At 37.1% G+C, this 21,956-nt stretch overlaps 1 protein-coding gene across 3 annotated transcripts in view; it reads left to right on the plus strand.

Moving 5' to 3' along the window:
• MSH3 (mutS homolog 3) overlaps positions 1-21,956 on the plus strand; it is a 229,626-nt gene that overhangs the window by 156,680 nt on the left and 50,990 nt on the right. For all 3 annotated transcript variants that reach the window (XM_003261531.3, XM_030800806.1, XM_030800807.1), the window contains exon 20: positions 2,678-2,835. In XM_003261531.3, the coding sequence (XP_003261579.2) occupies positions 2,678-2,835 (158 nt within the window). The remainder of the gene's footprint in view (positions 1-2,677; positions 2,836-21,956) is intronic.

Below are 21,956 nucleotides of genomic sequence, written 5' to 3' on the forward strand. Positions count from 1 at the left end.
TTTTGATACTATGGTAAGTTGTATCATTAAAAAATGTTTTATTTTGAATTACAGGTTGGGCATTCCTAATCTGAAAATCTAAAATCTGAAATGCTCCAATGAGCATTTCTTTTGAGCATCATATTGTTGCTCAAAAAGCTTTGGATTTCAGAGCATTTTAGATTTTATTTATAATGCAAATATTTCAAGATAAAAAAAAATTGAAATTGGAAACACTTCTGTCCCCAAGCATTTTGGATAAGTGATACTCAGCCTGTATTTGTTGCTAAAATATAGGGGAAAAGTTGATTTTTGAATACTGAACTTGTATCCAAAATTTTTATGGATTTCAATTTTTATGGATTTCCTTGGATTTTCTGGGGCACAATCATGACTTATAGGAATAATGAGTTTTATTATTTACTTTCCAACGCTTATACCTTTTATTTTTATTTCCCTCTCCTGCCCGTTTTTTTCACAAATGAATGTTGAATTTTATCAAATACTTCCTCTGTGTTATTGGAGATAATTGTATGGTTTCTTTATTCTGTTAATGTGGTGAATTACATTGATTGGCCTTTGAATATTAAACCAACTTTGTATTCCTCAAAAGCTCTAAATGGTTTATATAACCTTGGATTGACTTATTAATAGTTTATTAAGTTTTGCGTGTATATTTATTGGTGAAATTGGTCTGTAATTTTCTTGTAATGTTCTTATCAGGTTTGATAAGATATCCAAATCTGAAATTATTTGGGAAAAATTCTTGTTTTGTTCTCTAGAAGAATTTTTGTAATATTGGTGCTATTTCTTTCTTAAATGTTTGCAAGAATTTAGTAGGGGTGTTCTCTGTATTTAGAGTTTCTCTTGTGGAAGGGCTTTTACAAATTTAATAAATACAGGATTGTTAGATTTTCTATTTCTTGTGTCATTTGGTGATTTTTAAAAAAGATAAAGACATATTAAAAATGAGATTAAAGAGATTAAAAGAGATATAAAATATTTGATCATGCCAATATTTGATTGTTTTATGACAGGCTTATTTTTTACTCTCTGTAAAATTCATTTTATTTTTATCATTAGTTTTATCATTCTGCTTATATCAAACTACTTTCCAGGTTCTTATTGTGTTAAGCTCTGTGTGTCACAAGAAACACAGATACACTCAAGTTGCTTCAAGTAATGGAGATGTATTAGGTGCAATATAAAGCCATATGGAGCCATAAGAGAAAGGAATTACACAGGAAGAGCAGGATCTCTAGCACAGTTTGGCAGTAGGGAGACTGGAAATGTGTGGCTAATTAGAATATGATACAGCTTTAGGGATGGAACAGGTTTTCTTTTTATCCCCCATTAGTAACACTTTATAAGGCTTTACTTTGATACCCAGTTATTTGTGTGAAGTTTCTCACTTCCTTTTGGCTTTTGTCTATCTTTTCTTCCTTTCATTACTAATTACCCCTTTTACCCCTGGTCTAAATAATTTTTCATCATACCTTTTATTTTCTCATAACTACTTACTCATGATCCCCAGTGCCTTGTGGCCTGGTTCTGTGATTCTTTTTAACCTCTCTTCAAGTTACCAAGTAATTGAACCTCACTGGTTCTCAGTTAACTCCCAAAAGATGATTTGATTGGCCTAGTTTGAGAAGCTTTTATGCTAGGCCCATTGGCTGGTTCTGGCTTTTTTTTTTGTTTTTTTTTTTTGAGATGGAGTCTCACTTTCACCCATGCTGGAATGCAGTGGCGCTATCTTGGCTCACTGCAACCTCCACCTGCTGGATTCAAGTGATTCTCATGTCTCAGCCTCCCGAGAACTGGCATCATCACACCCAGCTAATTTTTGTATAGTTGGGGTTTTGCCATGTTGACCAGCCTGGTCTCGAACTCCTGGCCTCAAGTGATCCACCTCCTTGGCCTCCCAAAGTGCTGAGATTACAGGTGTGAGCCACTGCGCCTGGCCAGCATGGCTACTCTTGACCAGGCAGCTATTGCCAAAGTGTGGGATTCACATGGTACGGAGCATGGATTCCCTGGGCTAACTCCTCTGCCAAGGGCTGTAGTTGGAAAATTTCCTTTAGCACGGGTGTGTACCTGGAAAATACTGTAATTGATCAATACAGAGAAGTTCTAGAAAATTAAGTTGTTGCAAGAGTTACAATTCGGCCTCCTTCACATGCTCTCTGGTGAATGCTAGTAAATAATTAAATGCTGATAAACCAATATCTAGAATTTGATGTTATAAATATCTTTTAGTAGTCATCTACCTGTAACTGAAAAATTGCTGCCAAAAATTACACGTGCTGCCAACCCCAAATAGGGCCTTGGGCAATTAGATATATAATATCTGTTGTTTTAAGATGGACAAATGGAAATTGATAGTCTTTAAACATAAGCAATAGGGAGAACATGCACATAGGCAGATTAAAAAATGCTTAATGAGAAAGCCATAGCAGTTATCCACTTCTGGTCTTATTTCCTTTTTAATACCCAGGAATAGCTGTGTGTACTGCTAAGAATTCACTTTTCTGCAGTATCACACAGTTCAGGTTGAAGACAAAGTGGACCGCTTTCCTTTTGTGATATTTATGCTACAAAGTAATGTTTTGCCTAATGCATTTCCACTTAAGAGATAAATTGTGGATATTATCTAAAAACTTTTCTGGTACAATAAGTGAAATTCCTTTCTAATTTTTAGGAGGACTCAGAGAGAGTAATGATAATTACCGGACCAAACATGGGTGGAAAGAGCTCCTACATAAAACAAGTTGCATTGATTACCATCATGGCTCAGATTGGCTCCTATGTTCCTGCAGAAGAAGCGACAATTGGGATCGTGGATGGCATTTTCACAAGGTAAGTACATTAATTCAATTTGAATATATTCTTGAAAAGAAGTCAAGCCCACATTATCGCATGAATTTTCCTTTTGTGTACATATTTAGATGCTCTTAAAGCATTCAACATTTAGGAGCTTAAATAAATTATTTCAAGGCCGGGCACAGTGGCTCACACCTGTGATCCCAGCACTTTGGGAGACCAAGGCAGGAGGATCACTTGAGTCTAGGAGTTTGAGAGCAGCCTGGCAACATGGTAAAACCCCATCTTGACAAAAAATAAAAAAATTAGCCAGGAACCTAAGGTGGGAGGATCACCTGAGCCTGGGGAGGTTGAGGCAACAGTGAGCCAAGGTAACACCATTGCACTCCAGCCTGGGCAACAAAGTGAGACCCTGTTTCAAAAAAAAAAACAGAAAAAAAGCCATGTTATTTTTACTATGACTGTTAATACTAGAAAAGACTTTGGAGTTAATTTTGTCCAGTAGTTTCCAAATTATTTTTAGTTATTGAGTTATTTTATTTTATTTATTATTATTATTATTTGAGATGGAGTTTTGCTCTTGTTTCCTAGGCCAGAGTGCAATGGCACTATCTCAGCTCACTGCAACCTTCGCCTCCCTGGTTCAAGCTATTCTCCTGCCTCAGCCCCCCGAGTAGCTGGGATTACAGGTGCCCACCACCACGCCCGGCTAATTTTTGTATTTTTAGTAGAGACAGGGTTTCGCCATGTTGGCCAGGCTAGTCTCGAACCCCTGACCCCAAGTGAGCCGCCCGCCTTGGCCTCTCAAAGTGCTGGGATTATAGGCGTGAACCACCACACCCAGCTGAGTTCTTATTTTGAAGAAAATCTTTTGTAGAAAATCAATATTTAAACAGATAAAAACAGATCTGCTCTGTCTTCCAGGGGTAGAAGGCTTGGAGACTTGGCTGTTAGGCTCTGTAGAGCACAGTCTGAAAACTAGTCCATCCTCCCCATTTTAGGTGCAGACCTGAGACAAACTGCAAAAGGCATTGGACCAAGATCATTTTGTTGATATCCCTTTTTACTCTACGAACATTATATGCAACTGACTAAGTCTTAACCCTCAATGTGTAAACCTAAATTTTATGCCATGTTAGGAATATGAGTGAAATATCATGGTTTCACTAAGGAGAATTCGTAGTTTAATCTGTTTAACACCTTCTGATTTATCAGTTCCTAAAGCATTGTGTATATTTCTTACATGTACGTTTCTAAAAAGTAAGTACAGTCTCTGTGCATAGTCAAGCTCTGTGTATAGAGTGTCTGAGTTGTTGTCCAGCTACATATTTATATAATATTTGACTATGGAATTACATCAGAATATATCACGTGCTAATACTGATATTCTTGAGTAGACACTATAATGCTTTAAAGCTACATTTTTCATCTGAGAATGAACAAAGTACCCTGAATTCTGTTTGATGCCATGTTACCAAATAGATGTTATTCTGATCCCCATATATGTTTAAATTAACTCAAAATAAGAAATTTAAAGAGTCTTTCTTTAGTTAAGACTGTAATTCATTTTCTATTTTATAAGAAAAACAAACCAGGTATTTTATTTTGGTTACACTATTAAGGAAAGTAGCAGAGATATTTAGCAAAGAAAAAAAAAGAGAAAAAAGAAAAAAAATTATTGGTCAATATAAGGGGATTTGCCTGGAAGGGAATCTTGTTACTGAGCAGAATATCAAGAATGTTTGTAGATACAAGTAAAATAAAAGAAGGGTTTATTTTTGTCATATAAGGAGAAGCCTGGAGGTGGGTAGCTGCTTCTGGTGTTTCAGTGGCTCTGCCATTTCACTGTCCTTTCCCTCAGAGTTGTAAGATTGCTGCTGCAGCTCCAGGCATCACATTCCTATTCACATGAGGTAAAAAGGAGAAGGGACTGCCATAGCTCCCCCACTCCGCCCTTTTTTTTTTTTGTTTAGGACATCAGTAGGTTTTTAGGATCCTCCCAGAAAACTTACCTTTCACTGACCAGAACTGTGTCTCATGTCCATAGTTGCAAAGAAAACAGAAAATAAGAAGGTGGTTTTTGTCCAGCTTTTAAGTAGAGGTAAGCACAGTAATTGGGAATACAATCAGTGGTAATCAGAAAATAGTTTCTGTCATAGGGTATGAAATCAGTAATAACAGTAACAGCCAACCTTTATGATATATTTACAATATTAGTGTAATATTCTTATCAAGGTGCAGGCACTGTTATGTGCACCTTATATACAGTACTTTATGTAAAGTACATTCAATGAGTACATGTCTAAGCCTTCTAAACCATGGTAATTTCAAGAAATTTGAGTGTTTATCCATTCATTTTCATTTATTCATTCATCCAACATGTACTAAGTGAATACCTAACATATGGCAGGCACTGAGAATACAAAGGAACCACAGTTTATGATTTCATGAAAGCTACCTAGTGGAGAAAATCAGCATTAACCAAATAATCACATACAGAAATGTAAAACGGCACCTGTGACAAGTCTATGAAGGCTATATGCAAGATGCTGAGACAGGCTGTGATCCTGGGGTATGATCTGGTCGGGGAGGTCAGGGGAAGGCTTCCCTTAGCAAGTAACTTTTGAGTGCCTCTCTGAAGGATGAGTGTAAGAAGGAAGGAAGAACATTTCAGAGACAGCATGTGCAAAAGTCCTTTAGCATAAAAAACATAGACAATGAGTGAAGAGTGGTCCTCCAGGAGAGCAAGATTCTAGGTGAAGCATAGCAATGTTAGGAGTTTATCCTAAGAGCCATGGTAAACTATTGAAGAATTTTAACCAGGGTTTGGCATGATTATGTCTACATTGGTTACACTGTAAAGAATGTCTGGAGAAAAAACCAAGTAGATCAGAGGAACGCAAAGAGCAGGCTCTTTTGGTGGTCTTGGTGAGAGGATCAGTAGCTTGGATTAAGTTTGTAGTGCTAGTTCAAGTGGAAAGGAGTCATATTTGAAATATATTTGGGAAATAAATCGTCACGACTTGGTGATAGATAGGGGTATGGCAGCTGAGATAAATGGAGTTGTCAGAGATGACATTGAGTTTGTGCATCTGAATGGTGAATGGTGACATTTACTAGAAGAGGATGATGTTTTTTCATAGATTCCAACTTTATCTTTGTGTATAATAAGTATAATTATTCTGAGACATTCAAAGGGAGCTATCATGTAGTAGGCAGTGGATATAAAGTTTAGATTTCAGAGAGAGAGATCAAAGGTAAAGATGTAAATTTGTTTTTGTGTATGTGATTGGGTGTGGATGAGATCATCTTGACAGAGAGTATGGTGGAGAAGATTAATGTTCTGAGACTGAACCTTAAAACTGCCGAGATTTCATAGTTGAGTAAGAAGTTAAGGTTAAAAACCAACAAAGGAGGTGTAGCCAGAGAGGCAGGAGAGAAAAACAGGACATTACAGTGTCATGGGAGCAAGGGGAAAGAGTGCTTCAAGAAGAAAAGAAGTGGTCAACAGTGCTGAAAGGTCAGGTGAGTTGAAGCCTGAAAAGTCACCTTTGGTCTTAGCAAAATAGCTGTTACTAACGACCTTAGCAGGAGCTGCTTTCATGGAGTGGTGGGGCCACACTCCAGTTAAAAGAGGACTAAAGAGTGCGTTAGAGTTCAGGAAGTAGAAGGGATTAGTACGGGTGATACTGCAAAGGTTGGCCAGGAAGAAGACAGGAGAGATTGATCCAGTGAGGGACTTGTTTTGTTTTGTTTTTAAATGGTAGACTTGAACGTAGTTCAATGGGATATCCAGTGAGATATGTTATATCCAAGAATTTATGATTCTAAAAAAAAAATAAATAAATTGATCTCCTTTGGAGGATCCTAGAATGAATCCTAATAGTACTTAAAATCAAAATATTATTACTCACTTTGGAGGTTGAAAACTGAAAAATAAAGAGAAAGATCCAAGCAGGTATCCTATCTTTTCAAATAGGTAACAGGGGGAAGTTTCTCTTTATAAAAATATTCCAGCTAATAAACCAAGTAGGAATGATAAGAATTAGTGCCTTTTTGCAACCCCTGATGTAATAACAGATTTAAGTAATAATCAGAAATGGCTGCTAATGTCACCAAAGCAGAGACAACCAGACATTAGGTAAAAGTTTGTGACAACTTATGATGTCTTCTGGCCAAAAAAAATCAAACTGAATAGTCGGGCATGGTGGCTCATGCTTGTAATCCCAGCATTTTGGGAGGCCAAAGTGGGTGGATCACCTGAGGTCAGGAGTTCAAGACCAGCCTGGCCAACAATGGCCAACATGGTGAAACCCGTCTCTACTAAAAATATAAAGAATAGTCAGGTGTGGTGGCAAGCACCTGTAATCCCAGCTACTCCAGAGGCTGAGGCAGGAGAATTGCTTGAACTGGGGAGGTGGAGGTTGCAGTGAGCCAAGATCACGCCACTGCACTCCAGCCTGGGCAACAGAGGGAGACTCCATCTAAAAAGAAAATCAAACTGAAACTGTTCAGACCTCTAGATCTAGATACCAATTTACAAGAGAAAAAAGAGAATAGAGGAATATGTTAAACACCACCATGGGGATACTGTCAACAAAATCTAGACTGTGGGAAACTATAGGACAAATGACCGGTGTTTTTTTAAACAAATAAATAGCAATGACAAAAAAAAAAAAATAGGTGAGGGAGAGAGGGAAGAGAACTTGCATATTAAAAGAGAGTTAAAGACCAGTCACCCAGTTCCAACATACAGATCTTAATTCAATCCTGACTCAAACACATAAACCTTTTTTTAAAGCACTAGTGAAACATTTAAAAATTTTTGAGCACTGACTGGGTGTCTAACGATACTGAAGAATTACTTTAAATGTTTAAGTGAGATAAATAGTGCAATGCAATGGTTATGATTTAATAGAAAAATCCTTACTTTAGTGATACATGCTAAACTGTTTACATATTAAATGATTTGCTACCCAAGATATACATCACAATAATCAAGGATGGATAGGGAAATTTGGTAGGATAGAGATGAAATGAGATTGGCTATGAATTGATCATTGTTTGAGTTTGATAATGGCTACATTGGAGTTGCATTATGCGTTTTTCTTTATTGTACATCTTTGGATTTTTTATGAGTTTTTTTGTTGTTCTAAAGTTCATGGGATTTAGCCATTTGAGAAAGAGATAAGATCCCTCGTGTAGGATAGGCATTGTTTCAAACTGTGGGTATGAAATCAGTGCATTGAATTGCAATTAGCATTTTGGGGTAATACTTCCTAGATAGTGCTTTGTGTTCCACATCATGGCATATCAGGGTGCAATGAATGTCCAGTTGACCCAAATAAGCTTTTTTTTTTAAATGCAGTAGAATGGAGTAGAAGAAAAAGTATCAAAATCATTAATTTATAGCATGTGGCACAGAGGTGGAGTTATGCAATAAGAAGGCCATTACATTTCCATGTCATCAGTAATGACATAGAAATTATAATGGTATTAGGAGATGTTAACATTGGCCCAATAATGAGATTTAAACTCTGTTGTGCTGAAAATGTATGTATATAGGACAAGTCACCCAGTTCCCCATATATATACGTGTGTATATATATATACACGTATATATATGTATATATATGTATATACGTGTGTATATATATATATATTTTTTTTTTTTTTTTTTTGAGACGGAGTTTCGCTCCTGTCGCCCAAGCTGGAGTGCAGTGACACGATCCTGGCTCACTGCAACCTCTGCCTCCTGGATTCAAGCTATTCTCCTGCCTCAGCCTCCTGAGTAGCTGGGATTACAGGTGCCCACCACCACACCCACCTAATTTTTGTATTTTTAGTAGAGACGGGGTTTCGCCATGTTGGCTGGGCTGGTTTCAAACTCCTGACCTCAGGTGATCCGCCGCCTTGACCTTCCAAAGCACTGGGATTACAGGTGTGAGCCACCGCGCCCGGCCAAAAACATATTTTTATTAAAACCTTAGTGCACTATAGTTTTATGCTAGACATTAGGGATACAAACCTGAATAAGATAATTTACCTGTCTTTAAGGCCATAGGACCTGTGTCCCTGCATATTCTTACTGAGTATGCCAAGAAAGCCCCTGTCTTTAAGGAGCTCAAGTGCAGTAAGGGAGATGGAGAAGCAAATCTTTACAATTTGGTAAGACCATGCAATGCTAGAGAAGTGTATGTGTATATGTGTTTATTTGCTTGCTCATTCATTCGTTCATTCATGTTTATCCTGCCATCTTCCAGAAAGGAATGAGGCAGCTTGCAGAAAATTCAAAATAGCGTAAGTGAATAAATAAGGATGAGGGCTTAAAATGGAGCCACGACTGAGGCTTAAAACATCAATGCCCAACACTGCTGTGGATAAGCCGTAAATCTGGTTCAAAGGTTTCCACAAAGCTAAATTTGTTCAGTTAAATAGTTCACAGTGCCCAGAAAACCAAATGAATTAATTAGTTAAGAAGGCAACTTAAAACAAATTTTTATTGTGTTTGACAGCAATCTTTTAGTAATAAAATCAGCTAGAAGAATATATTGGGTATTATCACACAGACGAGGTTTTATTGGGTCCCATTGGTTACAGTTTAGGAAACAAATGTTTGATTATATTATTCTTGGATCACAGGCTCCACTGAGACAGAAATTGTGCTTATTCTGCACACCTTTTATCCCCTATTCCTAGTACTGAGTAGATGTGCAGTAAATATTTGTTTAAAAACTGACAATAAAAACTGTAATATAAATAAGATGTGTTGACATAACTCTGTTTCTTAGTCCAGATTTCTGGAATCTGACGGAAACATCCTCTTGTGATTCAAACACCATCTAAAATAGTATATTGGAGCTTAACTAAGCTTTGCCACAGGATGCAAAAAGTCATCAAATTTCTATGTAAGTTTCGGTCTTATAAAGAAAACACTTAAGTTTAGGTATGTGGCAGGATAAATTATTAATACACAGGGAAAAAGCCAAGTTCCAGTGTCATGGAGATTAGTCTATCCTGACAACACTCTGTGTACCAGTGCACCTTTGTGATGCTGAGTAAGAGGAGATTTGCACTTCATGAAGGTCCAGGTTAAGCTTAGTTGCTCATTCTGGACTCTGGTCCCTAAAGTGGGAAGTCTCAGGCAAATCTGAGTATCAGACCATGCCAGCAGTTCAACTCTCTTAACCTGCTTCTTTCTCTGTAAGATGGGATAATCATGACACTTACATTCCAGGGTGGTGTTGTGTAGTTTAAATAATGCAAGTAAAACAATCTAGTACCTGACATATAATAGTTCTTCGGTAATATTAGTTACAATTTTAAGTCCCATCTCTATGACACTTTGACTATTTCATTCCACAATGATATGCTTATGGTAAACTCCTAATGCCCTATTTATTTGGACTCAGTTATTTCAGTGTCTTATTTCAGTATCTATCTTAGTTCATAACTGGTTATCCCATGCCATCATGCTATTTGTTCACTATTTGAGAGAAAGAACCCTACTCCATTGTGTATCCCCTACCCCACTCAGGATGGTAGTAAGTATAACTACTAATATAAATTAAAGTCAATCAGAAATGAAATTATTTTCACATTTATATTACATTGTTTTCACTTCATCCTGGAAGTTATCATTAGTCTGAAACATACCCAGAGATACTGATCCCATATTTCAAAATTGACCACAACTTTAAAGCATTAATTAATTAATAAAGAATTACATGTGCCAGTTTAAAAAGAAATATGCAGATTTTGGAGATTTAAATACTGAAATATGGGACATTTTCCTGTGCTCTGCCATTTGAGTAGCTGTTAGTTTATCAACCTTCAGGTAATGTTTATAGAAGCAGTCTGCCATAGGGCCTGTGTCCCTGCGTATTCTTACTGAGTATGCCAAGAAAGCCCCTGATTGCTTTTTCCATGGGCCACTTATTTGTCAAAGTTGTGCTTGCAGCAAACAACCTGGAGGGATAAGTTAATTCTCCCCTTAAAGAGGAAGCTTGCTTCCCTTGTTGTATGCATAGCATCCATGGTATATCACCCTCACAGGACTTGGGGGCTAATGTAAACCAACATGAGTAATAAAGTCCGTTGTCTGTGACCCAGTGGCCTTGTGTCTTCTGCCAGCATCTGTGAAACCAGTGGTATTAGGGTAACTTGTTAGCTTTTAAGCAGAGTAAAATCCTAGACTTTATACAGTTTTTGATAGGTCAATAGGATTCTCAGATCTCTTGCTAATATTAATTACCTGCAAAATGTGAGTAAACCGCCTGTGTATGGGAAAGAATGGGGGCTTTAGATCTATAAAACTCAAGATTCTGTACAAGTTCCCCAGCATCCTGGCCATGTGCAAGTTACTTCATCCTTTTAGAACCCTGAGAGAAGTACTGTGCCATAGTCAAAAGAATCAGACATGTATACTTGAGCACAAATCTTGCTTCTCCCTTTTAACAACTATGTGACCTTTTTCAAATTACTACTTCTCAGTGTCTCAGTTCTTTTCCTGTAAAATGGAGATGATATTGCTAACCCTCATAAATTACTGTGGGAATTAAATAAAGTACGTGAAAATGCCAGACACATAGTAGGTACCAGGTAAATTTTAGGTTTTTTTTTCCTTCCAGATTCTATGCCATTAGTATTTTAGATTTAAAAGTCTGTCTTCATATATGTGTGAGTATAGTGCTCACTTTTCTAAACTTAGCATCCGTTTTTGCATCTATAAAACAAAAAGTTCGATAATACCGACTTCACAAGGTTGATTTGAGAATAAGTTTTAAAAGGATGTGAAATCACTGTGAAGTGCTCCTCTTAGTTATTCTCATTGAAAGAAGTTGACCAAGTCTAATCTCCCTGACACTTTCCCTCTTGGAACACTGTGGCCGTAATAGAGTTGAGAATCCAGGAACCTAGAGGCACCACCCACACACAACGGGGTAATGGCAGTGCCTTTCCTCCTGTTCTTCAGGAAGCGGCTGGCATGGAAGGTGGTCGCATGGAAGATGCACATCCTCCTCCGTGCTGAGACATGCCTTTATCTCATGACCCAGGAACAGCCTTAAGGAACTGGCCCAATTGCCAATGACTGTGTGAAAGAACAACCAAGCTTTAAACCTTGCCAGCACCAAATTTGTTGTTTCAGCATAGTAGGATTCATTCTCAATTAATTCCATCAAACATATCAGTTTTTTAGCTACTTCGGGATGTATTTTGCAGTCTCTTGGTCCTGGTGGGTAGTGTTACGTGGAAAGATATGCTTGTTACAATATGTGAAAAAGAGCCAGTTACAAAGCCTGACATTCATTTCACTTTTGTATGAGTATTTGTGTATAAATATATGCGGAGAAAACCATCTAGATAGAAGGCTTATTCCAAAATACCACGGGGGATATGGCTTTATGGTGATTTTTCTTTTCTTTTACTTATGTGAATTTTTAAATTTCTAAAATAAATGTGTAAAAAAAGTAAAACCCACTCCTATTCAACACAGTGCTGGAAGTTCTGGCCAGGGCAATCAGGCAGGATAAGGAAATAAAGGGTATTCAATTAGGAAAAGAGGAAGTCAAATTGTCCCTGTTTGCAGATGACATGATTGTATATCTAGAAAACCCCATCGTCTCAGCCCAAAATCTCCTTAAGCTGATTAGCAACTTCAGCAAAGTCTCAGGATACAAAATCAATGTACAAAAATCACAAGCATTCTTGTACACCAATCACAGACAAACAGAGAGCCAAATTGTGAGTGAACTCCCATTCACAATTGCTTCAAAGAGAATAAAATACCTAGGAATCCAACTTACAAGGGATGTGAAGGACCTCTTCAAGGAGAACTACAAACCACTACTCAATGAAATAAAAGAGGATAAAACAAATGGAAGGACATTCCATGCTCATGGGTTGGAAGAATCAATATCGTGAAAATGGCCATACTGCCCAAGGTAATTTATAGATTCAATGCCATCCCCATCAAGCTACCAATGACTTTCTTCACAGAATTGGAAAAAACTACTTTAAAGTTCATGTGGAACCAAAAAAGAGCCCGCATCACCAAGTCAATCCTAAGCCAAAAGAACAAAGCTGGAGGCATCACGCTACCTGACTTCAAACTATACTACAAGGCTACAGTAACCAAAACAGCATGGTACTGGCACCACAACAGAGATATAGATCAATGGAACAGAACAGAGCCCTCAGAAATAATGCCGCATATCTACAACCATCTGATCTTTGACAAACCTGACAAAAACAAGAAATGGGGAAAGGATTCCCTATTTAATAAATGGTGCTGGGAAAACTGGCTAGCCATATGTAGAAAGCTGAAACTGGATCCCTTCCTTACACCTTATACAAAAGTTAATTCAAGATGGATTAAAGACTTACATGTTAGACCTAAAACCATAAAAACCCTAGAAGAAAGCCTAGGCAATACCATTCAGGACATAGGCATAGGCAAGGACTTCATGTCTAAAACACCAAAAGCAATGGCAACAAAAGCCAAAATTGACAAACGGGATCTAATTAAACTAAAGAGCTTCTGCAAAGCAAAAGAAACTACCATCAGAGTGCACAGGCAACCTACAGAATGGGAGAAAATTTTTGCAACCTACTCATCTTTCAAAGGGCTAATATCCAGAATCTACAATGAACTCAAACAAATTTACAAGAAAAAAACAACCCCATCAAAAAGTGGGCAAAAGACATGAACAGACACTTCTCAAAAGAAGACATTTATGCAGCCAAAAAACACATGAAGAAATGCTCATCATCACTGGCCATCAGAGAAATGCAAATCAAAACCACAATGAGATACCATCTCACACCAGTTAGAATGGCCATCATTAAAAAGTCAGGAAACAACAGGTGCTGGAAAGGATGTGGAGAAATAGGAACACTTTTACACTGTTGGTGGGACTGTAAACTAGTTCAACCATTGTGGAAGTCAGTGTGGCGATTCCTCAGGGATCTAGAACTAGAAATACCATTTGACCCAGCCATCCCATTACTGGGTATATACTCAAAGGATTATAAATCATGCTGCTATAAAGACACATGCACACGTATGTTTGTTGCGGCACTATTCACAATAGCAAAGACTTGGAACCAACCCAAATGTCCAACAACGATAGACTGGATTAAGAAAATGTGGCACATATACACCATGGAATACTATGCAGCCATAAAAAATGATGAGTTCATGTCCTTTGTAGGGACATGGATGAAACTGGAAAACATCATTCTGAGTAAACTATCTCAAGGACAAAAAACGAAACACCGCATGTTCTCACTCATAGGTGGGAATTGAACAATGAGAACTCATGGACACAGGAAGGGGAACATCACACTCTGGGGACTGTTGTGGGTTGGGGGGAGGGGGGAGGGACAGCATTAGGAGATATACCTAATGCTAAATTACGAATTAATGGGTGCAGCAAACCAACACGGCACATGGATACATATGTAACAAACCTGCACATTGTGCACATGTACCCTAAAACCTAAAGTATAATAATAATAATAAAAAAAAAGTAAAACCTCCTCACCCTCATAAACTACCAGTACTGGTCTAAATGAGATGTTTTATAGGAATCTGGTGAAATGCTTACATGGTCACTGTCTGGCAACTCTTTTTTTTCTGGGGCAAATATCTCTTTCCTACCCAGGGACATGGAATTTGGGGTTTTAAGCTTTAGACCATCCTGGGCACTTCAGTATATCAGATCTTAACTTGTCCACAGAGTTTTTCCCAGACTATAAGTAACCCTAGTTCTTCTTCCTTTAGGAGTTGATGGCATTCTGTCTGGGAGAGAATACAAGATTCATGTATTTAATTTTCATAATAAAAACACTGCTCATATGGCACTCTTAACCCTCAGTGCACATTAAATTTTTTTTTCATGGAGCTTTAAAAAAAATACTGATGCCTGAACCCTACCTCCAGAAATCTTAAGTTGGACTGGGGCATGGTCTGGAAGTCACATTTTAAAAGTGTCCCAGATGATTTTAAAGTGAAGCCAAGATGTGGAAGCACTTCCTCAAGCCCTCCTGGAGAAATCATGTGTTGAATTATAAAAATAATAGGTGTTTATTATGAAATGTAACAGGTGTACTAGGGTATGAAGTGAAACAAAAACACCCCATTCTCCCCAGGTCTACCATGTTTCTTTAAGTAACATTTCACAAGTCTGTAAGTATACATCTTTTCTTTTCTAAAATGGTATACTAAGCATTACTATCGTATAACTTGCTTTTGTTTCCTAATATGTGGGAGATATATTTCTCTATCAGTTTATACACATTAGTCTTGCTCTTTTTAATAGCTGCAGTGTATCTGGAGTACAGATACTCCTTGATTTCTTTAACCTCCGAGAGCTCCGTCTGGGACAGACTGCCCTTTAGTATATGGGACATGTTCCCTATCCATTCCACTGTGCTCCACATCTTCCTGTTGTTACCACTGGAAAGGAATCTACATGGACTGCATTAAATTTTATCCCTAGGATATAATTATATCCCATTAAATTATATCCCTAGGATATAGTTTAATGTTATGCCCTTGTAGCTTTCATTTATTTTTTATAAAATAATTCAGACATATAATAATCCTCCATGCACCTTCTACCCTACTAAAGAAATAAAACATTACAATACAATTGAACCTCTAATCCTCCCTAATCCCATTGCCCTCTACCCTATCCATAGTAACTAACTGGTTGTCCTTGACTTTGGTATCCATCCCATGCATTTCTCTACATTTTTACTCACTGATGTTTTTTGAAACAATGCATGGAAGTATTTGGTATGCTTTTAAACTTTACACACAGTGTATCACACTATATTATTCTTTAAGTGGGTTTTCCCCCCTCAGTGTTTATAAAATTCATATGGGTACATATACTTTGAGTTCATTAATTTTTCCCTAATTATGATAGTCTATTTTATAAATATATTACTATTCCATCATTTTTCTTGATGCCAATTTTTTGCAAATATAAACAGTCACATTTGTGACTTGTCTCAACTCCTGCTGCACACAAGGGAGTTTTTCTTAATCTAGGAGTGGAGTTGTTGGATTGTAAGGAGCATGTCTTTCATGTTCTCCAAGGAGGCTGTACCAGCTTGGAATCCCACCACCAGTGTTTAAAAGTTTGTTCTCATGCTTAAAATAGATTAGAATAAGAAATACTCATTTGATGATATTTCTATGTATTCTCCAAAATTGCTCATAAGAACATTTTCATTTTTATTACTTAATGTCCTTTACATGAAGTGCCATCTGGTAAATTATTTTTTTGTTAATGCTAGGGACATTTTTTCTCTCCATGTGCGTACTGTGCCTGTTTACAAAAAGATTTGAAGCAATTTATTGGCCTTTTCTGACAAACTGCCAGGCTTCCTGCTATCAGCCAGTGGCTGCTTCCTCTTTAATTCCTTTTTGTCTTGGCTGCCAAGACAGCAAGAGCTAAACTCAAGGCTCAGGTGTGGAAACAAATTTGGTTTAGTTTTCCCCTTCGCTTCTTTTATGGGAGTATTTCTCTAGTGTCATTCTTAGAACAGCTGCATCAGAATCTTGGGGAGGCTAGTTAAAAATGCTACTTACTAAGCCCTTTCACACATCTTTTTAATTGGAATCTCCAAGGTGGTACACAGAATTAGCATTTTAAAAGCTCATGCTAAGCTCAAATGTAAGAATCTACTGTATGGCTTGTAATCTTAGTTTCATGTAATTCTTTCATTAGAATACGTTATTGTAAATCACTTCAAATGCTTTTTGTACTCAATGGAAAAAATATTAAAAGCTGGCAGAATGAGATATTTGCATAAGATGTACCTCCAAGCTATATCTGTAAATTGATTCTATTATCAATTGGCCATTTAGAACACTAGGTTTAAATCTGTGGATTCCATAAATATTCATTGAGTACCCACTATGTGCTATACAGTGTGCTAGAAGAAGAAGAAGAAGAAGTAAATAGATGAAAAGCTATAAACAGGAGGTTAGGAATTTTTTTTTTTTTTTTGAGATGGAGTTTTACTCTTGTTGCCCAGGCTGGAGTGCAGTGGCATAATCTTGGCTCACTGCAACTTCTGCCTCCTGGGTTCAAGCGATTCTCCTGCCTCAGCCTCCCAAGTAGTTGGGATTACAGGCATGTGCCACCACGCCCAGCTAATTTTTGTATTTTTAGTAGAGACGGAGTTTCACCATGTTGGTCAAGCTGGTCTCGAACTCCTAACCTCAGGTAATCCACCTGCCTCGGCCTCCAAAAGTGCTAGGATTACAGGCCTGAGCCACCGTGCCTGGCCTCCAGAATCTTTTATCTGAATACTATAACCTCACATGAATCTTTTCCTGAATAAGAAGCAGATTTTTTAAAAAAGTGGAGTTTTGGCAAACACATGCATTTGTTTCTAATGGATATATCTGTGCATTATGATATGTGTACTCATCAATGAAATATTTCTAGAACCATATTTCCAAGTATCATTAACATCCTGGAATGCATCACTGAGATAAGATCTGTTTATTATCTTGATGAATATAAACTTAAATCTCATCTAGCCTTTTAGACTCAGTAATTAAGTTTTAGAAAAGCAATGAATTATTAAGTCTCATTAGAAAACAGTTTGAAAAAAGCAAAACAATTGGCCTCTTCTCTCCGCATAATTTATTTCTATTAAACGCTGGTGATTAAATGTTGATGAAAAGAGATATTTACTCGAAGTGGCCCATAGCTAACAATTTTCATGCCATGCTACTTACACTAACTCCTTCTTCTGACACCCAGCTTCAGAGAATTCTGTGTACTCAGAGTGGCACAAGTGTGTTTATCTTGAAAGAGAATTGGAAGGTAATACACATTCAAGTACTTGGTAACTGATTTGTTTGCCCAACTTAGTGTAATTCAGAAAATATTGAGCACCTACTGTGGAGTATTTGTACTCTATACAAAATATATTCTTTATGGACAGAAAGAAAACATCTTGAATCAGTCCACACCTTCTAATTAGTTGTAAATACCAGTACTAAAATCCACATGATAAGTGAGCACTAAATGAGTAAGTTGTTATGATTTTATTGGCATTAGAAATGTTGTCTTATGAATATCTCTGTGCTTTCTTTAGCTCTTGTAGCTGTGTCTAGCAAACACTAGTTATCTTATTTCATCTTTTTCATGGGAAATTATTTTATGAATTTAAGGCTTGTTCCTTTAATTAGCTCCCTCAAAGTCACCTGAAGGTTTGGTTTGATTTGGTTTTAAATGCAAATCCCAGGCAAATCTTCTGATTGAAGATCCCCTGGAGATAGATACTGTTGTAGTAGGTATGATGAAGGAGACCTTTAGACACTATTTTTTTAAAAAATACTTTAATTTTTTAGAGCAGTTTTAGGCTTACACGAAAACTGAGAGGAAGGTATAGAGAGTGCCCATCTACACTTACCACTGCCCCTGCACAGCCTCCCCCATTTTCAGCATCCCCCACCAGAGTACTCCCTTTCTTACAATTGATGAACCTACATTGGCACATCATTACCAGCCAAAGTCCATAGTTTACATGAGGGCTCATTGGGTAATTTATAAACAAAGTAAATTTATTACAGTTCTGTAGACTGGGAAGTCCAAGGTCGAGGGGCTACATCGGGTATGGGCCTTCTTACTGCCTCATAAAATGGTAGAAGACATCACATGGCAAGGGGGCTTACTAGAGAAAACCAAACTGGCGTTTACAACAGACCCACTCTAGTGAAAGTAACCCACTCCCATGATAACCCATTAATTCATTACCCCTTAATCCATTAATCCCCAAATGGATTAATCCATTCATAAAGGCAGAGCCCTGATGACCCAGTTACCTCTTAAAGGCCCCACTTAATACTGTTACATTGGGAATTCAATTTCAATATGAGTTTTAGAGGGGACAAACATTCAAACCACAGCATTCTGCCCCTGGCCCTCACAAATTCTATGTCCTTCTCATATACAAATATATTCATTCCATGTTTATAGCCCCAAAGTCTAGAGTCTCATCGAATCAGATGTGAGTAATGCTCAAGGGACAATTCATCTTGAGGTAAATTTCTTACAGCTGTGAGCCTGTGAAATGAATGTGTTACCTACTTCCAAAATAAATGGTGGGACAGGTGTAAGACATTCTCATTTCATAAGGGAGAGATAGGCAAGAAGAAAGGGTAACAGGTCCCAAATAAGTCCAACACCCAGAGGAAAAACTAAGCCTTGAGGCTCCAGAGTAATATTCCTTGGTTCCATGTCTTGCTTCCTAGATACACCGGTGTGGGGATTGGATCCCAGGGCCTCAGTCATCACCACCACCTAGGCTTTCCTGGGCTCTCCCAGGCTTCAGTTCTCACAAGTAACAGTCAAGTGCCTGCAGCTTTCCCAGGCTGGAGCTGAATGCTGGTGGTTCTACAGGTCTGAGATCTCAGTGGGGTTCTGTTCTCACTGCTCCACTAGACATTACCCCACTTGGGGCTGTCTGTCCTGGCTCTGGCTCTGACCTCACATTTTTGCTTGGCATTAATCCACGAATGGATTAATTCATTTATGAGGGCAGAGCCCTCATCACCCAATCACCTCTTAAGTGCCCCACCTCTTAATACTGTTACATTGGAGATTAAGTTTCAACATGAATTTCAGAAGGGACAAAATTTGAACCAAAGTACTGTTCATTTCCTTTTCCTGTCTTATTGCATTAACTAGTACTTCCACTACAGTGTTGAAAAGGAGTGGTAAGAGGTGACAGCTTCCTATTTTGGCTGATCCTAGTCGGGAAAGCTTCAAGTTTCTCACTATTAAGTATGATGTTAGCTATAGGTTTTTTGTGAATATTCCTTATCAAGTTGAGGAAGTTCTCCTCTATTCTTAATTTACTGAGAGTTTTTATCATGGAAATGCTTTCTATGCATCTGTTGATATGATCATGTGATTTTTCTTCTTTAGCCAGTTGATGTGATGGATTATGTTAACTGGTGGTCAAATGTTGACCCAGTCTTGCACACTTAGGATGAATCCTGTTTAGTTATGGTCTGTTTTTCTTTTTATACATTGTTGGATTTATTTTGCTAATATTTTATTGAGGATTTTTGCATCTATGTTCATGAGAGATACTGGCCTGTAGTTTTCTTAAAATGCCTTTGTCCGGTTTTGGTATTAAGGTAATGCTGGCCTTATAGAATGTGTCAGGAAGTATTCCCTCTGCTTCTATTCTCTGAAACAGATTGTAGAGAATTGGTTTAATCTCTTCTTTAAAAGTTTGATAGAATTCACCAGTGAAGCCATCTGTGCCTGGTGTTTTCTATTTTAGAAGGTTAGTAATTATTGATTCAATTTCTTTGATAGATACAGGCCTATTCAGATTGTCCCTTTTTGTGTGAGTTTTGACAGATTGTATCTTTCAAGGAATCAGTCTATTTTATCTAGGATATGAAATTTATGGCCATAACAGTTTACAGTATTCCTTTGTTATCTTTTTAATGCCCATGAGATCTGTGGCGATGTCTCCTCTTTTATTTTTAATATTAGTAATTTGTATCCTCTCTCTTTTTTTCTTAGCCAAGCTAGAAATTATCAATATTTTTGATCTTTTCGAAGAATTAGCTTTTGGTGTTGTTGATTTTTCTCTATTGATTTTCTATTTCCAATTTCATTGATTTCTGCTGTAATCTCATCATTTATTGTCTTCTGCCTACTTCAGGTTTAATTTACTTTCCTGTTTCTGGTTTGCCCTTGAACTCTTATTTTTAAGAATCTCTGCAAGTGACTCTGATGCACAAATTTAGGAGCCATTGTTTCCATTTTAATTTCTAACGTTTTATAGGAAGAAAAACTGAGGATCGGAGAGAGATTTCGTTTCACATGAGGTTATAATGTGTGCAGTTTATAAGGATGCAGCCTCTGGTTATATTGGGTTCCCCTGTATTCATCTTACTGATTTATCGGATTAATCTTATCCATGATAACATATTAATCTTATCTTCCTTTGACAACCTTAATTATGTGTAGTTTTCCTAGCTGTAGTTAACGTTGAGTGAAAGCTTTTGCTCTGTTAATTATTTTTCTTTGCAGTTCTTGGGACTTTCCCACAAAGTGGACTACTAGCTATGTTAGAGGATGAGTTGCCCAGTCAGCACAGTGTGGATTTCCTTTGAAGGAAAGTACCTGTGTCCTTCGTAAGTGTCCTACACATGCTTTATAGACATGTCCAGTGAATACTGTCATGTGAGCCAGGAGAAATTTAGAATTTTTCTGGATTGTTCTCCTGATTCTCATCAATGTTTCCATGGAAATTGAAAGATTGCTACAGTGGTTTTTGCTTGATTGTATGTGCAGTTTTGTATTATAACTTTTATAAGTAAACTTTACTGTAGTGTGATCTTACTGCAACCATTAGAAGGAAGGATTATATTAGAGAAACTTTATTTTCTATTATAATACACATGCTTCTCAAGTTAAAATGGGACTATGCCCTGATAAACCCATCATAAGTCAGAAACATCATAAATCAAAAATGCACTTAATACTCCAGTAAGCTCGTTATAAAATTTAAAAATAATAAGTCAGGGATTGTCTGTAATTTTACTCATGCTAATAAATGTTTTTCATATTGCTAGAAGGAGGCTAGTTATTTCTGCCTTGTCTTAACAGAATGATATGATATAATTCTTAAATATATCATTTGTGATTTTTAAAAATAACATTTGTTTTTCTAGTTACACAAGTAATGCATGTTCATTATGCAAAATTTTAAACTCAAAAGAAAAATTTTTTAATCACTTGTAATTCCACCACCTGGAGATCATTGTTGTTTAGGTAGATGGCTTTCCAGGCTTTTTTTAAATGCACACATGTAGTGGTAAATCATTTGTAATTTCATTCCATTTATGAGTTAATGTTTATGTTTAGTTAAATACAAGACAGATTTACTAATTCACGCTTTTTATGCCTTTTAAATACCATATGGTGCCTACATATCTTTTAGTAATTGGTATTCTCTTACAGTCTTTCCTGTACTTGGACTTTAGTTTTTTGGGGTGTTTTTCTTCCTTATACCATCCTTCTTAAAAGTTAAGAGGACTTTGTTAGTTAGGAGATTAGCTATCTTTTGTAAAATGTATGTAATGTCAAAAAAAAAAAAAC

Source organism: Nomascus leucogenys, chromosome 2 (assembly GCF_006542625.1).
Source record: "Nomascus leucogenys isolate Asia chromosome 2, Asia_NLE_v1, whole genome shotgun sequence".
In the NCBI taxonomy this organism is placed as follows: Eukaryota; Metazoa; Chordata; class Mammalia; order Primates; family Hylobatidae; genus Nomascus; species Nomascus leucogenys.